Source organism: Prionailurus bengalensis, chromosome C1 (genome assembly GCF_016509475.1).
Source record: "Prionailurus bengalensis isolate Pbe53 chromosome C1, Fcat_Pben_1.1_paternal_pri, whole genome shotgun sequence".
Lineage (NCBI taxonomy): Eukaryota > Metazoa > Chordata > Mammalia > Carnivora > Felidae > Prionailurus > Prionailurus bengalensis.
This window is the reverse complement of record NC_057345.1, coordinates 188,465,061-188,490,087: the sequence shown is the minus strand read 5'-3', so window position 1 is coordinate 188,490,087 and position 25,027 is coordinate 188,465,061. Positions and strand designations below refer to the sequence as shown.

Here is a 25,027-nt window from a genome sequence, read left to right as displayed (position 1 = left end):
TAAAAATTACAAAATGTTGACAGAAAGAATCGAAGGTCTAAATAAATGGTGGAACATACCATGTTCAGGGATTGGAAGACTCAATATGGTAAAGATTCAATAAAGTAAATACTATGTATTTACCCAAATAATCCAAAAATAGTAATTCAAATATCTTATAGGTGTCAAGTAGTATCCCATTGTAGTTTTGATTTGTATTTCCCTGATGATGAGTGATGTTGAGCATCTTTTCATGTGTCTGTTGGCCGTCTGTATGTCGTCTTTGGAAAAATGTTTATTCATGCCTTCTACCCATTGTCTTTAATGTTTATATATTTTTGAGGGACAGAGAGAGATGGAGCACAGGTAGGGGAGGAGCAAAGAGGGAGGGAGACACAGAATCAGAAACAGGCTCCAGGCTCTGAGCTTTGAATATACTTTGAATATACTTTTGAATATACTGTGCCATTCCCTTCAAGCCTGTAAGGTACTGTGGAGAGATCTGCAGCTAGCCTTATGGGTCTTCCCTTGTAGGTTAGGAATTTCTTTTTTCTTGCTGCTTTTAGGATTTTTTTCTCTACCATTATATTTTGCAAATTTAACTACAACATGTCTTGATATTGGCCTGTTTTTGTCGATTTTGATGGAGTTCTCTCTGCCTCCTGGATTTGGATGTCTGTTTGCTACTCCAGATTAGGGAAGTTTTGAGTTATTTCCTCAAATAAGGCTTTTGCTTCCTTTTCTCTCTTTTATTCTTTTGGTACTCCTATGATACAAATGTTTTAATGTTTGATGGAGTCATTGAGTGCTCTAAGTCTATTCTCATGTTCTATAATTCTTCCTTCTCTCTTTTGTTCAGCTTCATTGTTTCACATTATTTTGCCTTCTATATCACCAATTCATTTTTCTGCTGATTCCAGCCTGCTTTTCATTGCCTGAAACCTTTTTCCAATCTCAGTTATTAAATTCTTTGTTTCTGATTCTTTCAAAACTTTTATCTCTGTGATAAGGGTCTCCCTGATGTCTTTCATCCTTTTGTCAAGCCCAGTGAGTAACCTTATGATTGGTGCTTTAAATTCTCCATCAATCATGTTAGTTAGTTATGTCTTTTTCTCTTGGATCTCTGGCTGTGACCTTATCTTGTTCTTTCATTTGGGATGAATTCCTCTGTCTTGGTTTTGTCTAAGGCTCTGCCTTTTTCTCTGTGTTAGAAATGCCAGTTATATTTTCTGCACCAGAGAGTAATAGCTGTATGAGAAGTGGCCATGTGGTTTCCAGGGCCTGATGCATTAGGGAGTGTCTCTAATGTGTACTGTGTGCGCTCTGCTGTTGCGTTTTGGCTGCTGTATCCTTTAGGCTGGTCATCTGTGGAGGTTCTCCTTGCTTGCAGTGGACAGTGTTTGGTCCTTGCCCAGAATGTGGTGAGTTTAAACTAGGTGTTCTCTGTTCTACTTGTTAAATGAGACCTGATAGTTCTTTCACTAGAACTGAAGCCCTACAGAACTCTTTGTTTGGGAATGTGGTGTGGGTAGGGGTTTTGCTGGTTTCCGGGGTGGGGCTCACTGCACTGGGACTGAGGCAAGCTTGACTGAGAAGGGAAGTTCTGCCAGAGAGCAGAGGTATAGAACTTGGTGTAAGCAAGTTAGGCAGCCTGTGTCAATGCTGGATTGCTTCTCCCAGGTGACTGTGATTATGCTGAGAGGTGGGGAGGGAAATGGCTCCAGCCAGTTTCTTTGTCCATGGAGAGAGATCCTCCCACATGCTACCTCTCAGGGGCTGACTCCAAGAAGAGCAAATAATCTCCCCCCTTGTGTGCCCGAGGTGTTCTTCAAATCTTTGCTTCCATGCTGTCTGCCCCCAGGTTATTTGGGCCCTTCTCTCCAGGAGATGGGCAGTGCCCTCAGTGCTCTATCCCAGCCAAGCTGACTGACCTTTAAAACTCTAAGCTTTAAGCCACGCTGGTGGCAGACTCACAAAAATCAGCCCCTCTCTTTTTCCCAGCCAGTGGCTTTGAGGAAATGTTCTCCTTGTGTGATCCCCTATGTGCCATACTCTCTCTCAGCCTTCTCTGCAACTATGGCTCCCTCCCCTCTGCAGTACCCATGATCCATTTCTCCTCTAAACCATGTCTACACACTTCCTGCCTTCTTCAATGTGGCCTCTTATCTCCCTTTAGTTGTATAGTTTGTTCTGTCAGTCTTCAGGGTGATTTCTGAGGTATTTAGGATGATTTTTAAAAAATTTTATTTTTTAAGTAATTTCGACACCAAACATGGGTCTCCAATTCACAGCCCCAGGATCAAGAGTCACATGAAGAAACCCCTAATTAGGATTTTTTAATAGTTATCTAGTTGTGTTCACATGACGAGATGAGCCTAGGGTCTTCCTACTCTGCTACCATCTTCTACACCTCTCCTGATTTAATACAATTTCTATCTGAACTCCACCTCTTTGTAAACATAGACAAGGTCATTCTAAAATATATGTAGAAAGGCACAGGGCTAGCATAGCTAAAGTTATCTTTAAAAAGAAGGTTAAAGTAAGGGGTATCTTTTTAACTGATGCTAAGTCCTACTATAGAGTTACAATAACCACAAATTAAGACAGTGTGCTATTAGAGCTGAGAGAGACACAAATATCAATGAAACAGAATAAATATGCCAGAAATAGACCCACAAAAACATGTCTGATTTTTGACAGTTATGCAAAAGCAATTCAATGGAGGAAAGATAGCCTTTCACCAAGTGGTGTTGGAGCAACTGGACATCTGTTGGGAAACAAAACCAAACTCTGACCTAAGTCTCATGCCTAAAATAAGAAACAATAATAAAATCAAATACTGGTGAAATGTTGAGAAATTGCTCATGGGAATTAAGCATTTTACAGCCACACCTGAAAATAGTTTGGTAGTTTGTCAAAAAACTATGCAACTGCCATGAAACCCAAGAATTGCACTCTTGAGCATTTATCCCAGACAAATTCTTATATTCACAGAAAAATATAAACACAAATATTCATAGCAGCCTTATTCATAATAGCCAAAAAGTGAAACAACCCAGATTGTCCTTCAATTAGTGAATGGCTAAATAAACTGTGGTACATCCATACCATGGAATAACAGTAATTAAAAGGAACAAAGTATTGATATATACAACTTGGATGAATCTCCAGAGAATTATTCTGACTGAAAACAGCCAATTCCAAAATGTTATACACTGTATGACTCCATTTATATAATATTTTTGAAATTACAAAACCATACAAATGAACAGATTAGTGGTTCCTAGGCATTAAATACGGAGTGGGGGCAGGAAAGAAATGGATGTGACTGACTATAAAAGGACTTTATGGATTCTTGTGGAAATGTTCTGCATCTTGACTGTATAATGTCAATATCCTGGTTATGATATTCTACTACAGTTTTGTAAGATGTTACTATTGAGAGAAACTAAATAAAGGGTTTGAGTTCTCTCTATTATTTCTTACAACTCATGGGAATCTACAGTATTTCAAAATAAAGAGTTGAATTTTTATAAAGAAAAGGAAAACTTACCTTAAATATTGTCCTTAAGGATGGTAGTCAAACCTGTATATACAACAGATAAACTGAACAAGATAAATTCAGTTGGTAAGCCATAAAACAGGTTATGTATGATTAACAGATTTAGAAGTTTGAAAGAATCTATCGCCTAGGGCAATAAGCTTGTAAATTGAAGACATCAGAATTCTAGAACAAATTCATAAAAGTCTAAGGTAATTGCTTCACAAAGTCACAAAATCTTCAGAATTCTGTGGGGAAATAAACTTTGAAGTTGTTTGAAGTTAAAAGAAGACTTTTTATGAACCAAGGTAGACAGTGTGTTAAAGAAATGCAGTATTTTGAGACAAACTTCTGGAGTGCTAATCTGAATTGGAAAGGACTAACAAACATCTCTTTCAACTCATAGCTCATTCAGGTGACAGTCTTTCAATAGTTCCTTCACATTTTTAGATCCCCTTCATAAATTAAGACTTTCAAGATACAGCTTAGTTTGTTTCTATTTAAACCTTGACAATGACAGGATGCTAAATCATTTCCCCAAAGGTCAGGATGCAAGAAAGGTGGGGAGGAATGGGGAATTTGATTTTACCTACCAATTAAAGGCAGTGTTTGGTGATGGTAAGAGAACTAGTATGATATAGTAAAAAGACCTTGGATTTTACAGGCAAAAATATCTAGGTTCAAATGCAGATTCTTCCACTTTCATGGTCATATAACTTTGGGCAATTTACATCTGAGTTTCAGTTTTGTCATCTGCAAAATGATTATACTATCATCTATTTCAAAGAATTTTAAAGGGCTTGGAACATAATAGTCACTTACTAAATGGTAAGTATTATCTTTATTCACCTGTACAAGTATACCATAGGATAAATATGAAAAGTAGACTTGTTGGATCAAAATATATGAGTGTTTTTAATTTTGACATAAATCCTGCAAGATTATCCTTTAAACCATATTTACTAATTTGTATTTGCACCCAAAATGTAAGAAAATATTCACTATTCCACACCCTGTTCATTTTAGTTTTTGTTAGTTGTTCATACAAAAATGATATTCCATTGTTATTTTAATTTACATTTTTCTGATTATTAATGAGTGAACAATTTTCACCTGTTAATTACCCATTTGTATTTCTGTTGACTCAGCCTCTATATGCAAATTGGGTGTGTGTTTATATGTGAGAACGTTTTATATATTTGAAATAACAATGCTTTGTTATCAATACTGTTTGTTATCTATGTTTTTAAACTTCTTTGGAGTCCTTACAGCAATTTTAAATTTTTATATTGTCGAATCTGGCACCTTTTCCTTTGTGGCAGTTAGTTTATAATTTTTCTTAGAAGGTGTTTCCCCTTCCCAAGATTATGTCAGTATTTTCTTAGATGTCTTTCTAGTACAGGTTTTTTATGTTTACATGGGTTTAATTCACTTATACTTTTTTTTTTCTGGTATGAGATAAAAATCTACTGATATTTTTGTTGAAATAGATAGGCAGTTATTTGAACACAGCAAGCACCCTCAGAAATATTGCAGGTTTGGTTCCAGACCACCACATAAAGTGAATATCACAGTAAAGCAAGTCAAATGCATTTTTTGGTTTCCCAGTGCATATAAAAGTTATGCCTACATTGTACTGTAGTTTATTAAGTGTGCAATAGCATTATGTCTAAAAAATGCACATACCTTAATTTAAAAGTACTTTATTGCTAAAAAATGCTAACCATCATCTGAGCTTTCAGTGTTGTAATAAATGATCACAAATCAGCACAAGTAGAAAAATAATGAAAAAGTTTGAACCATTGTGTGAATTACCAAAATGTAACACAGAGACACAAAATGAGCAAATGCTCTTGGAAAATGGCACTGATACACTTGCTTGACACCAGGTTTCCACAAATCTTCAATTTATTTTAAAAAAGCAATATTTGGGAAGTACAATAAAACAACACATGATAAAATGAGGCATGAGTGTACATATTAGTTGTCCATATAGTTAACATATTTTTGTCTGTCAGTATCCCTTACTGAGGATATCATCCCTGCCTCAACTCTGATCCTTGGTGTAGTTGACAAACTTGATACTGTCTCTGTGGCTACCAGGATAACCATATAATTTGATATAAGAATATTAAGAGAAATCTTTATTCTTTTATAGCAAGAGCTAGCTGTGATCTAAGAAAGAATGCATTAAAAAAAAAAAACACAGAGCAAGAAATATATGAAGAGATAGTGACTTGCTCACTTGAGTCCCTGGAACCAGATCCTCCCTAGTTATATCAGCCAATTTCTTACTTTCTTTTTTCTTTTCTTCTCTCTTTTCTTTCTTTCTTTCTTTCTTTCTTTCTTTCTTTCTTTCTTTCTTTTTGAGGTATTTTATTGCTAAATAAATATATTTTATATTTTGGGTTATAATCCAATACGATGTTATTGTGTATATGTGTGTGGGTGGGTGGCCATTAGGAACTCTTTCAGTATGTCCTGTGTCCCTTTGACATGCCCCCATCCTTTTGTTTTTTGAGCACTTTCCTACTTTTTGTACTATAAGATGTTCCAGGTGTATCTTGTATATCTCTTGCCCCAGTCCTAGAATCAACCATTTCTACAAGGACCCCTGGTTATTTTTATGGAGAATGATACTTGAAACCAGGCTCTGGGAACTGTGTGTGTTTGTTGCTGTTGTGTCTAGGCTTTCTCAGAGGACAGTTAATATATGTATGTATGCGAACTCAAATATTTAGATATATTTATACTTGTTTCTGTATGTATCCAACTCTCTATATATTTTTCTAAGTTTCTACTGATGTCTCTGAACTAACGCCAGTATCACTGAGTTATTCTAACCCACTTTTCTTGCTTGTATCTAAAGTAACTTCTCTCTTCCATAGTGAGAAACCTGCTGTCATCATCCACTATTCATTTATTTATTTATTCAGCCCCAATATAAATGCAAAGCAGTGTCAGAATTACTAAATTATACCATACTCATGAAAAACAAATTTACCTTCTAGTGCACAGTGTTTATGTACAGTTTACTTTGTCTTTAGCCTTAGAGTTTTCACTCAAAACATTATTTTCCAAAGTTACTATGGCCACTTCCTTTTTTCTCCTACCCCTTTCAGTGTAATTACACTTATAATACAATTAGATTCATTTATCAATGTCTGCATTATTTCTTGACTACTAACATTCTTTTTTTTTATTGTTTTGGTTGTATTTTACGTGCATTAATGTTCATTCTTTGTGAAGTACAGATCAATGGATTTTGGCAAATGCATAATCATATATTTTAATTATTAAAAAAATTTTTTAAATTATTCTCTATTGAATTTGTCCTATCCCACTTGAGTCAGTTTTGCAAAGACATCCTTATATGCGACTGGCACTTTTCCAGACTGCTTATTATGATCAACTAGTCATATTGTTCTGTACCTTAAATTTTCATGTGTTATCACATTGCTTGTACAACCTGTATATCAAATTCATTACTTTAAATGGCTAAAATATTTTTATCTTAATAATAGCCAATAGTTTTTATTTAAAGTATAATTAACACACAGTGTTATATTAGTTTCAGATGGACAACATATTGATTCAACAATTCAATACATTATTCAATGCTCATTATGATGTGTGGTCATCATCTATCACCACATAATGCTGCTGTAGTACCTTTAACTATATTTCCATTCTGCAGCCCCATACAAAATGACTTATGTATTTTACAACTGGAAAATTGTTCCTCTTAATTCCCTTTATCTATTTTGCCCATCCCCCCTACCTGCCTCCCTTCTGACAACCACCCGTTTTTTCTCTGTATTTAAGAGTCTAGTTTTCTTTTTTTGTTTTGTTTTTCAGATTCCACATGTAAGTGAAATCATATAGTATTTGTCTTTTTCTGTCTGACTTATTTCACTTAGCATGATACCCTCTAGGTCCATCCATATTGTCAAATGGCAAGATCTCATTCTTTTTTATAATAATAGCCAATACTTTTATCACAAGTTACTGTATTAGTATCCTAATACATTAACTCATTTAATCCTCATAACAATACTGTGAAGTAGATATTTTTACTTTATTATATATGTGGGAAAGGTAAGTCATGGAGCAGCTAACTGATTAGTCTGAGAACATCTGGAAATCAAGTGGTAAGCCTGGGTTTTGAGCTGAGGCAGACTGAGTTTGAAATCTGTGCTGTAAACTAGTAGATTCTATTGTCTCTCATTGTGAGCCTGTATAAAAATTATTTAATCAATTTCCTATGAAAAATGTCCTATGTAACTTTCTCTCTCTCTTAAAAAAACAAAACAAAACAAAACAAAACAAAACAAAAATGTGAGTACAAGCCCTGCTTCAGGTCAGACTGAGCCCTGCTTCAGGTGAGCACAAGCCTCACTTTGAGTGAGCTCAAGCCCAGCTTCGGGTAAAACATGACCCTTGGGTGAGTGCTGCTTCTCTCTCTCTCTCTCTCCCTCTCGCTCTGCCCCTCACTCACTTGCTCACTTGCACTCTCAAAAAAAATTAAAAAGAATGCTCTTTGTAGTTTTTTATAAGGTTTAAGCTTTTATGTTCTCCTACCCCTCAGCTTTTTTTTAAATGTTTATTTATTTTTGAAAGAGAAAGAAAGCATGAGTGGGGGAGGGGCAGAGAGAGGGAGGTGGACACAGAATCCAAAGCAGGCTCCAGGCTCTGAACTGTCAGCACAGAGCCTCACCTAGGGCTTGAACCCACCAGCCATGAGATCATGACCTGAGCTGAAGTCAGATGGTTAACCAACTCAGCCACCCAGGCACCCCTCAGCTTTTTTTTTTAGTTCAAACTACACCCACACAGTCCCCCCAAAATCAGTCTGCATAGAACGGTATAAATGAAAAGTAAAAGTCATTCTTCTCCACCTATAACCACACTATCAGTCACACTTCCTCTAGACAACTACTTTTAACATTTTGCTTTGTAATTCTTCCAGTGAGTTTTATTATAACTTATGTAGTTCAAATTCTATATTATTTATCAGCTAATCAACTTCAGGTAGAATGTGTTGATATCACACCCTGAAAGATGATTTAGAGCATTTATAATATTTCAAACCTTCCTTCTACAATGTTTCTTCTCAGTTTTATTAGACATTATTTTTTAAATTTTTCTAATGATTATAATGCTCTGATTAATATTTTTTGAAAAATTCTTGTTACTATAGGCATTATTTATCAATTTCCTACTATGAAAGATAAAAGTTTTTTTAATGTTTATTTATTGATTTTGAGAGAGAGAGAGTGGGGGAGGGACAGAGAGAGACTGAGAGAAAGAATCCCAAGCAGTCTCCACACTGTCAACACAGAGCCTGATGTGGGGCTTGAATCCACAAATTGTGAGATCATGACCTGAGCTGAAACCAAGTCAGATGCTCAACCAACTGAGCCACCCAGGCGCCCCAATGTAAATATATTTGTTTTAAGTTTCATTTTCTGGGGTGACTGGGTGGCTCAGTCAGTTAAGTGTCTGAATTTGGCTCAGGTCATGATCTCATGGCTCAAGAGTTCAAGCCCTGCATCAGGCTCTGTTCTGACAGCTCAGAGCCTGGAGACTGCTTCAGATTCTGTGTTTCCCTGTCCCTCCCCCGCCCCCCACTCATGCTCTCTCTCTCAAAAATAAATAAAAACATTAAAAAAAATTTTTTAGATAGCTTAATTTTCCTTTCCATTTTCTTTTTGCTGTTGTTATTCACATATTGTCATTTCTTTGTCAAGGTTTCTAGTACATTCTATTGTTTTGCTCTAGTTAAATCTCCTATGCTTTGTTTATAGAGCATATAGAGTCTATTTTAAATCTAAGAAAAATTAATTTATAATTGTTACAATATTTATGACATTATAATATTAAAATATATGTACATATGTTATATATAATATATTATTATTATATAAATGTTAATCTTTGCTGAACCAAATAATGTATATGGTAGATCCATGAAAAGTAAATGTCACATTTCTGCTTCTAGTGAAGATGGAGTTTACAGGGACATGATTTATCTTTCTGCCTTAAACAATAAAAAAAAACAGGAAAAAAATATGGAAAGGCAGTTTCAGACAATGGGAAGATGGCAGCATGGGACTGTGATTACTTAGAGAAAAGGACAAAGTGAGCCATACAGTCATACCCGTTTACTACATAGCAGCACAAGGAGACAGAACCAAAACAGAGCTTGGAAGTCTCACTGAGTTGAAGAGATGGATATTGGACTTTGGCAGACAGAGGCAGAATTTGTGGAGTAGAGTACCAGAGAGGAAGGAAATGTAGAGCAAGAAATCTCCAGATAACTGAAAGAGGTCCCCTTCAGTCATTGAGTACTAGACTGAGTACTCATTCACTGACGAGTGAAAAACTGGAGGCAAGAAAAAGAACCATTGAAAATGTTAGGTAGAACATTCTAGGAGCTCATATATCTAGAAATAAACCATTTTCCTATATGCCAAAGAGGAAAGACTCATAACACATGTGACAGAAAATAGAAGGCTATCATCTTAGTAGAGAGACTAAGTCATCCTTACCTTAAAGGCTTTTGGACAATGCCAACACCAATAAAGCTTAAAAGCAAACTTCAAAAGAGTCCAACTGTTTCTATGTATATTAATGTACATCAAAATAAAGTAAAATACTAGATTAAAGAAGAAAGCAAAATCTAGCAACCAAAAATGTAAAATTTCTCAGTCTCAGCATCCAGTAAGAAAATAATAAATACATACAATGGTAAAATGTACGTGTAATTGGAGACTCATAGGAGAAACTTAAAAAATGTATTTGAAGAAATAATGTCTAAAAGTTTTTCAAATTTGATGAAAGGTGTAAACCCACAGACCCAAGAAGCTCAGTGAACCTCAAAGAGAATAGATCTAAAAAAATTCTCAGACATATCATAATCACATTGCTGAGAATCAGTGGTAAAGAGAAAACCTTAAGGAGATGGGAGAGGAAAGCACATTTATTATAGGGGAAGAAATATACAAATAACAACAGACTTCATGTTGGAGACTATGCAAGGCAGAAGGCTATGGAATGTCATTTTTAAAGTAATGGAAGGAAAAACCTCACCAATCTAGAATTCTTTAAAGAGTAATGGCATTTTTCAAAATAGAAGTTAAGAAACCCTTTCAGCAAGCAAAGGCTGAGAGAATTTATTGCAAGAAGACCAACACCACAAGAAATGTTAAAGGAAAGTTACAGCAACAAAATGTTGGAATAAGAAGCTCCAAGTTCTTGTTCCCTGGAAGAACATTGAAAAAGCATTCAGAAGCTATCTGAACAAGCTTCATAGGAGCTCTGGAAAACAAAGTTTATGGAAACCAAACAAATATCCAATGAAAAAAAAGCCATCTTCAAAATATTGGGAAATTTCATGGCATTTTTACTCACTCTTGCTCTATCCCCTATGTTATGGCAGCACTCTTGGTCTTGAGCAGTGTCAGCCCAGTTCCCAGTTAACTTCATTGAACTAGATAGAGCATAGGAAGACCTTTTGTGCAAATCATTGTGTGTCCATGTTTTAACCTTGCTGGGTGGATACATGAAGGCCTGACTAGTTCAGGTCTATCTCATATAACTTGGAATGCAGGCTGGTCAGTTAGGTCAAATGAGTCTGCCTCTATTTTAAGATACTTTCTCAGAAGATTCTCCCAACAACTTCCAGTTATGTGTAGTTGGCCAGAAACTTGTCACATAGTTACCCTTGTCTTCAAAGGACACTGGAAAATGTAGCTTTTTTTTTTAAGCAGGGGACATTTCTGCCTAAATGCTAAAAAAAATTATGTTTGTGAGATCATATATATTGTGGTAAGGCAATTATTAGTCTTTGTCACAGAGAACGAGAAACAAGTTAGAAGAGTAATGTTTGGCAAAGAGATGATAGTGGCTTGTGCTACAGTGGTAGGGTTGATGGTGACATGTGATTGGACACTTGATATATTTTGAAGGCAGCAACCACAGGACTTAATACTGGATTAGATATGGATGGAGAAGGAGATAAATTAAAGAGTTATACTTAAGTTACTAGCCTAATAATTCAGTAGATGGTAGCACCATTAACTGAAGTGAGAAAAGACAGAGAAAGGTCAAGGTTTTGTGTGGGTTTTGGAGGGGAGGGAGGGGAGCAGTCTTAGTAATCCAGAATTCTTTTTTGCATATGCTGTATTTGAGATGCTTATTATACAGCTAAGTGGATATCAATACCTTTTTGATTATCTCAAGATACTATTTAGAATTTTTTTCCAAGGATCACCCTCCCCTCACATTCCTCAGAAATATCTCTATTTACTCCAGGGTTTGTTCTGTTCATATTAATTCTTCACTTGCATGTATTGATTTTCCTCATATATCTGGTAAACTTCGTTGGCTCATTTTATATTTGTGAATGAAGTAATATGTTAATTGTATAGGTATGCTCTGTGTAACAAGCAGGCTTCCCTGGAGGGTATATGGGGATGGAAGAGGGTAGGCAGGATGGCTGGGGACCCAACAACATTTCCAGAGAACCCATGTGTTTAATCTCCTAGATGGAACTTCCTTTTCTTTCTTTTTATACCCTTTCTATTACCTGATGTGGAAATGTAAGTGACAGCTAGCTCTACTCTGCTTCCCCATCAGGGCTCAAAACTCATAGGATCTCCACCTACACAGATGGCACACTTTCTTTAGAAAGATGTTTTTTTTTTCTTTTCTTGATGTTTGGGGTGAGTGACTGGGAAAGACAATGCTTCCAACAATATATGCTCTGTATTCACTGAGATAGAGAAGATCCAGCTGTTCTGAATACAGCTATTTAATTAATAACTATGACAATTACACCATCATCTGATTCTCTTTGTATATGCTGACCTTGAATTTATTGCTTCTCAGGCCCACCTGAGTTCTTTTGTTTAAGGCTCTAATTTTCTTGATGGGGATTTTCATTCAATTAATTTCATTTTCTTTCATATTTTCTAAATTTTCTCAACTTTCTAAATCCTTGTGTCTCACCTTATTGATTTCCAGTATTTCCATGAGACTTTTCTTTTTAAAATATTATTTTCTGTTAATTTACTGGAACCTTGGGAGGTAGGAGAGAAGAGAACCACACGTTCAGTCCATCATCTTAAAGCTCCTATATTGGTTTGTTTTATTGCCCTTTTCTAGCTTCCTGAGATGAATGCCTAAAGCATGTCTCCCCAGTATAAATGTATTGGAGTTTTTATATTCAGTAGTGTTCCATGTTCATCTAAATAATAATACAGAGTTAAACAGAATAAAAGTTAATAGTTTCCTATTTCCTCTCCTCCAGAGATGTTAGCATTTTATATCCTTTCATACATCCTTTCATGCTTACATTAGGGAGGACTTTTTGTGTCTTTTACAAAAAGGAGATTTTACATATATATATGTACGTACACACCCATATACATACATACACACACACACACATACATACATAATCACTATTCTTCCATTTCCTTGTCATATTTCATTTATTTTTAATTTTTCTACTAAATTTATTTAAAATAATGAGATTTTAAATGTTAGAATTTAAACTTTTTAAGGGAAATTCAAGCAAAGAAAAAAGCAAAAGAACAGGTGTGGAAAAGTCTGAGATATATTTCAAGAACTCAGAGTTAGACACATTTGTCTGAAAGGGAGAAACCATAATGGGGAATATTGAGAAACTTGTAGAAATAATTTAGTCAATGTGTTAAGGCAATTAAAAATAGCAAAAGTGGTAAGGTGCTGAAAATTTAGGAATAAAGTTGTGTTATTAACTGCTTAGTATTAACACATAAACCAAAAGTGTTACAGATGGAAACATCATTTGTTGAAATGTTATTTTAATTAACTTGGTATATATGAACATTCTGTCTAAAGGAGATAGTTTATCAGCAAGTGGCTTGTAGTACTATGTACTCTCAGAGTGATGGTGTCAAGTTTTCTCTAGATGAGTTGTCAGTATGGATGCACATTACTGCAGTCTTGATTGTGTGATGGAAAATTTAGGACACCTAAGATTTAGGCTACTAATCATCTGGGTAACTTGGGGCAACCAACTTCAACTTCAGATCTTGTATAAAATGGGGAGGACCGGAATATCTCTAAAGCACCTTTCGTCTACAAAAATTCAGTGGTTCTGTGATTCTATACCTGCTCCTATACACCCTGATCTAGCACCAAGTGTTTCCTTAGTCAGCGTTAAGTACCTATTTAGCAATTAGAGGTTAAAGAATCATTGAAAGTGCTATATATCCCAATATCATATCAAATGCCATTTATTATCTAAAGCGTTTTACAACCTTTTAAAATGAGATTACATTTGTTCTGATAATTCTATTTCTTTTTTTTTTTTCAACGTTTATTTATTTTTGGGACAGAGAGAGACAGAGCATGAACGGGGGAGGGGCAGAGAGAGAGGGAGACACAGAATCGGAAACAGGCTCCAGGCTCTGAGCCATCAGCCCAGAGCCCGACGTGGGGCTCAAACTCACGGACCGTGAGATCATGACCTGGCTGAAGTCGGACGCTTAACCGACTGCGCCACCCAGGCGCCCCTCTATTTCTTTTCTATTTTGGTTTCTGCTTGACGTTGGTCTGTATTGTTTTGATTTTATAAATTCACTAGGCTGAATATACTATCAAGGAAGCTAAGATTATATATGCAAATGTATTATATATGTATAGATTTCTTTGATAATTGGCAAAGTAAATTATAGTAGTTATGAGAAAAATACTTATTTAGGTTTTAAATTGTTATATCTTTAATAACTATTGAAAGAATAAAATTATCTTGGGAAATATCCTTGCATAACAAGCATTCTAAAATTAAAATTTCTCTTTTTATAAGGTGATTTTTTCACCAAAGGAATATATTTCACCATCTTTCAGACCAGAATATATAGAATTCAAACCAAAATATCAGGTGAGTCCCGAATTATCCTATCCCAATAACAATTATATTTAAATACTAGTTTTCTCTAATACTTTATATAATTCAATGGTTCCTAAACCAGACTACCCATTAGAAGCATCTGGCTATCTTTGAAAAAATACATGTTCTCTGACCTGATGAAACTAAATGTTGGAGTCTGGGAATCTATATTTCTCAGAAAGACCGAGGGGATTCTTATGCTATCACCTGGATACCAACTAGCTTTTGAAAAATAGATATAATAAATTGTATCCATTACAATAAAGCTTAAACTACTAAGTTGAAATAAACTAAAATATTAGGCTGATTATTTCACATTTTGCCTTTTTCAACTGGATAATATATGTTATATTAACAAACACAAGAATGTGTTTGGCAAAATTGGAATAAGAGACTGCATTCCAAAGACTATTTCATGATAGACTAACTTGATTCCCAGAGCTACAAAACTGCTCATGGATATTATACTGGAATTTCACTGTAATCCAGAATTTTTTTGTACTGCTCTCTCTTAACCATTTCTGAAAGACCTTTCGTCAAAAAGCAAAAATCTACTGTGATATGGTAAGGAGTGGGTGGAACTCATCATCATTGTTGAAATTCTCAGACTTAAAAGCAGATGATATATGCTCCCAAGTTAGTCTTTATAAAATATTTATGATACTTTTACTTGCTTTGCATTATAAAAATGTTCTATATTGCTACTAAAATGGTAAGTATTTCTATGGATAGGACTTAGATCCTGATGTTAGCCATTGTCTAAATAAGTGCAGGTTACACTGGAAATTAAGTTTTTAAAAAAAACTATGTATGAATGCTGTTTAAGTATTTTAAAATATTCTAGGTAGCAGAAAAGCTCTTGGACACAAAATAGTATCAGAATTATGAATTTTAAAATTTGCATTAAAATTTTCATCTTTCCAATTTCAAATATTTTAAAATAGTTTTCTCTTCATAGAAGGTAGGTGGATGAATAGATAACTTGACAGATTTCTTAAAGAGAATTTAACTAGAAAATTTATTATAAACTCAAATAAATACTATAGAATTTCTTACCTTTTATTTTTAATATTACAGCTCCAGAAATTCAACTTTAAGAATGGTTTTGATCCTTTTCTAAGGAATATAAACAACAAAATGTCAGTCAGAAAAAGGAAAGACCAAGATATGTCCAGATGCAGAAACATTTTAAGTACAGAGGTTATAGAGCATGAAGACCAAGATCCTCCTTACCCAACATATTCAAAAACTGCAAGACCTACTCATAAAACCTGGCCATGTGATCCTGGTAACACCACAGTAAAGACTTTAGACACTAAGACTAAGTTAGCCTGTGATCCTGATTTCATTACAATAAAGACTTTAGACACTAAGAGTAATTTCGCCCGTGATCCCACTATGACCACACTAACGACTTTAGATAGTAAGAATAAGTTAAAAGAAAGACTACCAAATGTATCTCTACCAAACTTTGAAGGAGAATCATCAATGACTGGAAATGTAAATACATGTCGCCTCTCAAAATCATTAAGTCTTACTTCCCACCTAGAAAATTTAAAACAATCAGTGATGCTCAAGTCAATTTTAGGTAAAAATCTGCAAGACCTATCAGATGAATTATTTTCTAAACCAAAGGTTCCTATGGACACTGAAACAAGAAAGAAAAGTCTTAGTTCTCCACTTTTACATGTTCATGATGAACCACCAACTAGTGTGGAAAACAAAGTATTTGAAAAAGTTCAAGATTTAAATAGCTTGCTTTCAGAAAAATACATTGTAAGTTCAAAGTCTCTTTTAAGACAAAAAATTAAAGATATTCCTGCAGATTCACTTTCAGTAGGTGAACCAAGAAATTCTCCAGAGGCAGAAAGGGAATTTGTCTCTGAAAAACACTTGGAGTCTGGTGAGATTGATTTTCCAATTAAAAAAAATAATTTCAAAAAGAAAAATTCAAAAATTGAAGTGTCTAGTTCCCAACCAGGTGTAAGTAGCATTGCACATGATTATGTTATAAAGCAAATATTCACTGCACCTATCTTCTCAGAGTTGGAAATGGGAGTGAAAGAATCGAGTGAGATACCAATAAATTTGCAGAATCAATTACCCACTGCTTGGGAGAGTTTATCTTCAAACATTCTACTTCGCTATGAAGAAAATGATGATGAAATAGAATTGCCACAGGCCAAATCTGTTATAAGCCAGATAATACAAGCATTTCCTGTAGATAGTCTTTTAGAATCTGGGATAATCAAAGTGATAGAATTAAATAAGGAATATCAAAAGAGTTCCATGCTGGATACAGAGACAGCATTTGCTGAAGAAGAGCCAAAGTATTCCACAGAGGATTGTTCAGAAACCCAAAGTAAAACAGAACCTCTTTCAGAGCAGAATATACTCATCATTCCCAAAGAAACTACTTCTTTTAATAGAGTCGGATATGTGGATGAAAGCCAAAACATACCCCTACAAGATTCAAAATATCAGTTAACACCAGATAAAAAAACAGATACGCTAAATAACAGTCAGAGGTTTGATAGAGAAGAAAATGATCTGAATTCTACTTTAGAAAATTTAAGTAACTCATTAATGGGTAAACTTAATGATTCAGATGTAATAATGTTAAAATCCTTTTTAAAACATATGTTTAATATTTTTTTCAAATATAATCAGTCTGAAAGAAGACAACCAGAAAAAGAATTAGAAAGATTAATCCAGCATCCTTTTCCAAATAATACAGAAGACCTTGAAGAAATCAAAGAGAATTTTGATAAAGCAGATAAATTAGACAGTAAGCCTATTTTGAATCCAAAGCTGCGTGTATTTCTAGAAGAACTCTCAGAGTCAGAAATAAAAAATTTAAAATCTGAACTAAGTAAACATATCCAACATTACCTTGTAGAAAGACTTTCAGAATCTGGACACATCACTAAAGAAGACTTACCAAAAATCTATCACAATCTATATTTGATGAATGAGAAAGCAGAACCAAAAGGGCAGAATATTTTTCTAGAAAAATATTCAGAGACTGTAAAAGAAATCATGTCTTTTGTAAGTAATTTTAATCATCATTTCATAGATAAACATTTGGAAATAAAGCTAAGATCTTTTTTAAATGAAATTCTCCAAAACTATTTCCTAAAAAACCTTTCAGAAAGCAGTTTATTCAAAGAGACAGAATCTGAGACTATACACTCAAACATGTCTTCTCTAAGATCTAGAAGTGCCTCAAAATCTTTTCATGAGTTAGGACAAGACATTTCAAGGGGGAGTTTTGGTGAAAGACTTGACATACACATGAAATATCCTTTAAGTAAATCTCTACAAAACTATCTTATAGGTTTATCAGAAAATGATGTATTAAATCTAAAAGCTGATTTAAGCAAACACCTCCAGAGTCTTTTTATAGAAAAACTTTCAAAATCAGAACTAATAACTGAAAGTCAATTAGAGGAGATCAACCAGCATATAAATTTGATCAATACTAGATCCATACCATTAAAATGTATATCACCAGAATTATCTTTTAGAAAAGAAAATCAATTTATGGAGGAGATTTCAGAAAAGCAAAATAAATATTCAAAAGTTGTTCAAAAAACCACTTCACGAAAAGTTCCTGAGGATAGACTTATAGAAACAGAACTGACCAAAGAGAAAGAAAAAGAATATTTTTCCTTACAGAATATTAAGGAAAATCCATCAATAATTGAGGAACAGAAAAGATACTGTCCTAAAGAAGGAGCCAAAACACTGAAAGTAATTAAAGTACAACCTTCTTTCAACAAAAATACCCAAGCAATTCCATTAAATAAGTCATCAGAAAGACTTACAGATACAGTACTTAAGAAACAAAGGAATGAACATGGTTTTATGCAGCTTCTTCGAGCAGAAAATTGTGACTTTAAAACAGAAATTCAAGACCCGCATAGTTGGAGTGGTAAATCAAAAACAGCTCAGTCAAATGCTTGCTTTGAAAAGACACTAAAAACGAAGTCTCTTGAAAAAAAAGAGCATAATAACATCTATAAATTGATGGCACAAGAAAAACTTGAAACAGTACTGTCACCATATCCAAGAATTCCTAATTGCAAAATGCGAGATGAAAATGAAGAATATATATACAGATACACTTTTCCTTCCAGGCAGACTAACACTTTAACTCATTTCAATTTAGAGGCTGGGGAGAAATCAAAGTTAGAAGACCAGTATTTTCAGAGATTGAAAGGAAATAATAATAATAATAAAAAACATTTAGTAACATTTGCACAATACAAAAAAATACAAACTCTTTCTCTAAAGACAAATGGAATTTGCAATGAAAAATGTGCCAAATTCCCTGAATTACAGTCGTTTAAATATAAAGTTGTGGAAGCTGAGAAAAACTCAAAACCATCCCTCTTCCCAGCAGTATTAAAGAGAGAAAATCTAAAGCCCAAGGTCCGAAAAGAAAGAGACCATGTCAACAAACAAAAGAAGTCATTTAGCAAACTAGTTAGGATACTACCAACCACACTGCCCACCGCGAGAATTCTAAGGAAATCTGTTCCAAGGACATTGCTTCATTGGACTGCAAGAAGAACTATACATGTAATACTGTTTTTCTAAGTGTACTACTTTTTTATTTGTCAAGAATTGTAAATAATCTATTTTAGGGCATATATATCTGTATGCAAGTGTGTATATAACCTTCATAGATAACCCCCAAGATATACAGACCTTCAAATTAAAAAAAAAAAATTTCTTCCGACATTCAGGTTTCACCTTACCCAATTAAAAATGCAGTCACAAAATCAGGGGACTCAGTGCCTTAGTATAAAATAGATAAAGGGTACTCCCTCTGGAGCATGAATTAGAAAGGCACCCTTTCCTTGGGGAAGACTGTAGACTGAGCATCTAGAGCCAAAGCACATAGCCCTGTCTATGGAAAACTGGCTGGATTTCAGCCATGACTCAACGCCTCAGCCAGGGGCTGCTGTACAGGCACAACCTATACAATTATTGGCAGTGGCTGTATACTATGAAAACATATCTGGGATTTTGTTTTCATGCAAATATAAGTATATATTTTTCAGATTACTGAATTGTCTTTGTTTCAGTAAACAAAGATATTATGTGTCAGTTATTGTGATAAGCATTAGGATATGCAAAATTTACAATCTATTGGATTATGAGTGGAAAAATTTTAATTTAACTTCTACTCTCTTCTATTACCACTGCCCTTCTGCTATATTATGTGCTGAGAAATTTGAGAATTCAAATCTATTTATAATATTAACATAAAACAATTAGGAAGGTAAAACTGCTACCAGACTTTATACAAACCATTCTGAAGCAAAGTTAAAATCTAGAAATAGAAGGGACTTTAATTTTCTGGACTGCTGCTCTTCTCTGTTAGTATATATAGACAGGCATGACACACAATTGGGAGAACCCATAAATCCCAAAATCATATTACATAATTTGATGTGCATAATCCTTTGAATGAGAAAATAGATTTATAACAGTTGCTTTGAATTTGCTTTCCATAGCAAAGCAAATATTTAGCTTTAGTAAATAATAAAACTAGTAGCTGGGAATATATTATCAATTTAGCTTATACCACCTTTGGATTCCTCTTTTCTGTCTAAAGTTGATAATTTAGCATTGAGTGAGCATATGTACCTACTAGAAAAAGGAAGTAGAAGATGCGTCCATAATTTGGGGAAAGTAAAGACTTTCTGAAGTTCCTTTGGACAAATGGAATCTTTAATGTCACTTTTCCAAACAGAAGAAATTGTGTTTTTATTATATGAGATCATACAGGGTCTCAGAAACTTTATCCTAAGAGTGGGCAAGAGAGGTAGAGTTATCTTTACTTTCCTCTGTTAAACCAAAGTACCTAAAGTTTTCTCTCTAGTGAAGTTGACAACAGAGAATCGAGTGGTGGGAGGGCGTTATCAGATCATCAGAAAGACTTGTTCATCTGATTCTTTTCTAAAATCTGAGAATCTCTCAAAGGAATCAAAATGGAAGACAGAGAAATTGAGTTGTAGGAGCATCCAGAAAATAACCAGTTGTGTGGGTGTCCATGCCCTTCCACTGGTATTCTAGTATCAGTTATCTAATCTGTGAAGCAAGAATTATATATTACTCACCAAAGTAGCAGAAATTCCCTTAATAATGTGGCTTACCTAATTGCTCCCCTTAACATAAGAGGGGAGAGGAAGAATGTTTCCTTGCCTTCTTCAAACCCAGGCAAAATTGTAAAGTAGATAGAATTTGTCTTTATACTCTTTATACCTCCTTTTCTGTAAATCTCTTTCTTACTGCCTCAGTTCTTCTCAGTCCTGCACAACCTCTTCTCACCCTCCAATTCTATTAATTCATTCCCACCTTGTCTCCAAATCAGAGTATCTTATTCCTTTGGTGTGGCCATCTCTGCAAAGCGTTAAGGGACAAGATGTTCAAACTGCAGAGGAAACTAGTTTATACTAGTTTAGGAATGACTAATAGTTCCATTCCCTTTTAGGGATAATTGTAGGTTATTACATGTTTATTATAAAATATAGCCATAGTATATACATTTGAAAAAAGATAAAAGGAAAACAAAGCCCATAATCCCACCACCTTAACCACCATTTTAAAAAGTTGGTGTGTATTCTTCCGGTTATTTTCCTAAATGTTTTACTTGTTAACTTTCAGAATGTACATAATTTTTTTACTTTAATATAAATGGTATGACTATATCTTTATATCCCAGGCTCTTTATGTATGTGTGAAAGTATATTAAAGAAGATGTTTGTTACTTTTTAAAAAAGAATGAAACCCTGGATAATATAAAGTATGAGTTCATGACTTATGTTTGGGATTGGGGAAATTTCGTTTTGGAGAATAATAGAGTTCTTCTGGCTGACTGGCTTTGTCTAAAAGTCTGAACCCTAAAGACAGTTCTCCTAAGTTTTCCTTGTTTCTGGCTTTATATTTTCAATCGCTTTTAAAGTAACAGATCTGGGGTGCCTGGGTGGCTCAGTCAGTTAAACATCTAACTCTTGACTTTGGCTCAGGCCATGATCCCAGGGCCATGAGATCAAGTCCCACATGGGTCTCTGTGCTGAGTGTACTGAGTATGGAGTCTGTTTAAGATTCTATCTCTTTGCCCCTCCCCAACCTGCATGTGTGTGCTCTCTTTCTCTCTCTCTCTTAAAAAAGAAAAAAGGAAAACAGATCCTTTGAAATAATGACACTTATTTTTTAAAGCATGGTTTCTATGATAGTATTTAATAGGAGGCATTGGGTGTAGGATCTGATTTTGGGGGCTGCCTATAAAATATTTGGTGCTCTCATTCTTTGTCTTTAACTGTTGATATTACAAACTCTAGTTCTTATAAATTTAGAATGTTCTTTTAAGAAAACAAACTTACCAACCTGATCTTTTATTTTAATATTTAGGATTGTTCGGATAGATTTGAGGATATACCTGTGAGCTCATTTAAGCATGCTGAACAAGCAAAATCAAGAGCAAGGCTTTTAGGAAAGAGCCCAAATGATAGCCATAATCAGTTAAAACACTTTGCAAGACTGAATACTGCTCCAGAGGTTAACAAACGACGAGAAAACTACAATGGAAAATTTACAAGTCCTCGAATGGTTTCAGCAGACTTAGTTCATATAAATGATGCAATCCCAGATTATGAAATCCATAGAATGCGGCAAAAAAAGAAATTAAAAGAAAATATTGAAAAGTGTTCACTCATTTGTGATATTATCCAAATGTTAAAAGTCCAGAATGATATGTAAGGTCAACAGTCATAATATCATTTCTCCAGTTAACAAAATGGTTTGGAGATCTGTCCTTTTATGTGATAGAAGTCAGCAACCAAATTTCATCTTGTTAGAACCATTTTGTTTTAATTAAAATGAAAAAGAAGCACTTTTGATGTAAATGTGTTTTTGTTTATGAACCTTAAGAAAAAACCAAAAAACACATATTCAGTTCATATTTGCTAAGTTTTATTTTCCAGCTTTTCCCCCTTTTCACTAGATAACAATATCACCAGTTGATAGTTCTCTGATTTCCCAAATCTTTGTTACTCTCTAAATTATTCCTGTCTACCCAGTTTTCAGGGTCTTTACAGTTATTTATGTTTAGCCTTTTGTTATTAATATACTCTTATTTTTCAATTCTAATATTTTCAGATGCAACAGTATGTGATTCTCTGGGCTTATAGAACATCTATTAATTTTAATATCATCTGATAACTGCTTATTTATTTATTTTTATGGTTACACCATAAATAAAGATAATAACAGATTTCATACTAATTCCCGAGGCACCTCCTAACTTACCTTTCTAACTTACTCAAAAAACTATGTAAGGGCCTCTTTAGCAGCATGAAAGTTAGGAAACCACATAAAACTGTAGAAACTGCAAAAATAGCAAAATTGACATCAGATTTAAATCAGAGACAAGAATTGGTTCTGTTCTTTTTGAAAATTCAAGTATAATTAACATACAGTGTTATATTCAACAATTTTATATATTACTCAGTGCCCATCTAGGCAAGTGTACTCTTTTTTTTTAAGACTAGGTTTTAATGTTTATTTATTTTTGAGAAAGTGAGACAGAGCATGAATGGGGGACGGGCAGAGAGAGAGGGAGTCGCAGAATCTGAAGCAGGCTCCAGGCTCCAAGCTGTCTGCACAGAGCCCAATGCGGGGCTTGAACCCACGAACCATGAGATCATGACCTGAGCTGAAGTTGGACCCTTAACCGACTGAGCCACCCAGGTGCCCCATAGGCAAGTGTACTCTTAATCTCCTTCACCAATTTCACCCATCCCCTCATACCCTCCCCTCTGGTAGTCTTCAGTTTATTCTCAAGAGTCTGTTTTTGTTGTTGTTTCTGTCTTTTTTTGTTGTTCATTTGTTTCTTAAAAATACATGAGTGAAATCATATGGTATTTGTCTTTCTCTGACTGACTTATTTTCCTTAGCATTATACCCTCTAGATCTCTTCATATTGTTGTAAATGATAAAATTTCATTCTTTTTTATGGCTGAGTAACATTCCAATGGGGTGTGTGTATCATATCTTCTCTATCCATTTTTCTATCAGTGTGTACTTGAGTTGCTTCCATATCTTGGCTATTGTAAATAATGCAAGAAACATAAGGGTGCATATCTTTTCAAATTAGTGTTTTTATATTCTTTAGGTAAATACCCACTAGTGGAATTACTGTTTCATATAAGAATTCTATTTTTAATTTTTTGTAAAACCTCCAAACTGTTTTCCACAGTAGCTGTACCAGTTTGCATTCCTACCACCAGTGCAGCAGGATTTGTTTTCTTCACATCCTTACCAACACTTGTTATTTTTTTGTGTTTTTTATGTTAGCCATTCTGAAAGGCATGATTTCCCTTGTGGTTTTGATTTGCAGTTTTCTGATGGTGAGTAATGTTGAGCATCTTTTCATGTGTCTGTTGGCTATGTGTATATCTTCTTTGGAAAAACTTCTCTTCATCTCCTCTGCCCATTTTTAAATTGGATGATTTGTTTCTTTGGGGGTTGAGTTATATAAATTCTTTATATGGTTTGGATACTAATGCTTTATCAGATATATCATTTGTAAATATCTTCTCACATTCAGTAGGTTGTGCTTTTGTTTTGTTGATGGTTTCTGTTGCTGTGCAAAATCTTTTTATTTTGGTGTAGTCCCATTACCTTAATTTTGCTTTTGTTTCCCTAACCATAGGAGACATACAAGAAAAATGTTTCTATGGCTGATATCAAAGAAATTACTGCCTATGTTTTCTTCCAGGAATTTCATGGTTTCCGGTCTTATATTTAGGTATTTAATCTGTATTGAGTTTTTGTGTATGGTATAAGAAAGTTGTCCTGTTTCATTCTTTTGCATGTAGTTGTCCAGTTTTCCCAACCTCATTTGTTGAAGAGACTGCCTTTCTCCCATTGGATATTATTACTTCCTTTGTTGTAGATGAATTGATCTTAAAAGTGTGGGTTTATTTCTGGGCCTTCTACTCTGTTCTACTGATCTATATGTTCATTTTTGTGCCAGTCATACTGTTTTGATTACTACCTTGAAATCTACGATTGTGATACCTCTAGTTTTGTCTTTGTTTTTCAAGATTGCTTTGGCTATTCAAGGTCTTCTTGACCTTGACCTTCCATACAAATTTTTGGATTATTTGTTCTAGTTTTGTGAAAAATGCTGTTGGTAGTTTGATAGGGATTGCATTAATCTGCAGATGGCCTTCGTTACTGGGTAGTAGGGACATTTTAACAATATTGGTTCTTATGTCATCTTCAATTTCTTTCATCAATGTTTTACACTTTTCAGAGTACAGATCTTTCACCTCCTTGGTTAAGTTTATTTCCAGGTATTGTTTTTGGTGTAATTGTAAATGGGATAGTTTTCTTAAATTCTCTTTCTGCTACTTCATTATTAGTGTGTAGAAATGCAACTGATTTATGATATTAACATTGTATCCTGTGACTTTATTGAATTAATTTATCAGTTCTGGTAGTTTTTTAATGGTATCTTTAGCATTTTCTATACATAGTATCATGTC

The 25,027-nt window shown here is 34.4% G+C and overlaps 1 protein-coding gene across 6 annotated transcripts in view; it reads left to right on the top strand.

Moving 5' to 3' along the window:
• C2CD6 (C2 calcium dependent domain containing 6) overlaps window positions 1-22,368 on the top strand; it is a 186,049-nt gene extending 163,681 nt beyond the window's left edge. For all 6 annotated transcript variants that reach the window (XM_043577483.1, XM_043577482.1, XM_043577485.1 and 3 more), the window contains 3 exons: window positions 14,379-14,453; window positions 15,540-19,046; window positions 21,888-22,368. In XM_043577483.1, the coding sequence (XP_043433418.1) occupies window positions 14,379-14,453; window positions 15,540-19,046; window positions 21,888-22,235 (3,930 nt within the window). In that variant the 3' untranslated portion in view covers window positions 22,236-22,368. The remainder of the gene's footprint in view (window positions 1-14,378; window positions 14,454-15,539; window positions 19,047-21,887) is intronic.
• The last annotated feature ends 2,659 nt before the right edge of the window (window positions 22,369-25,027 follow it).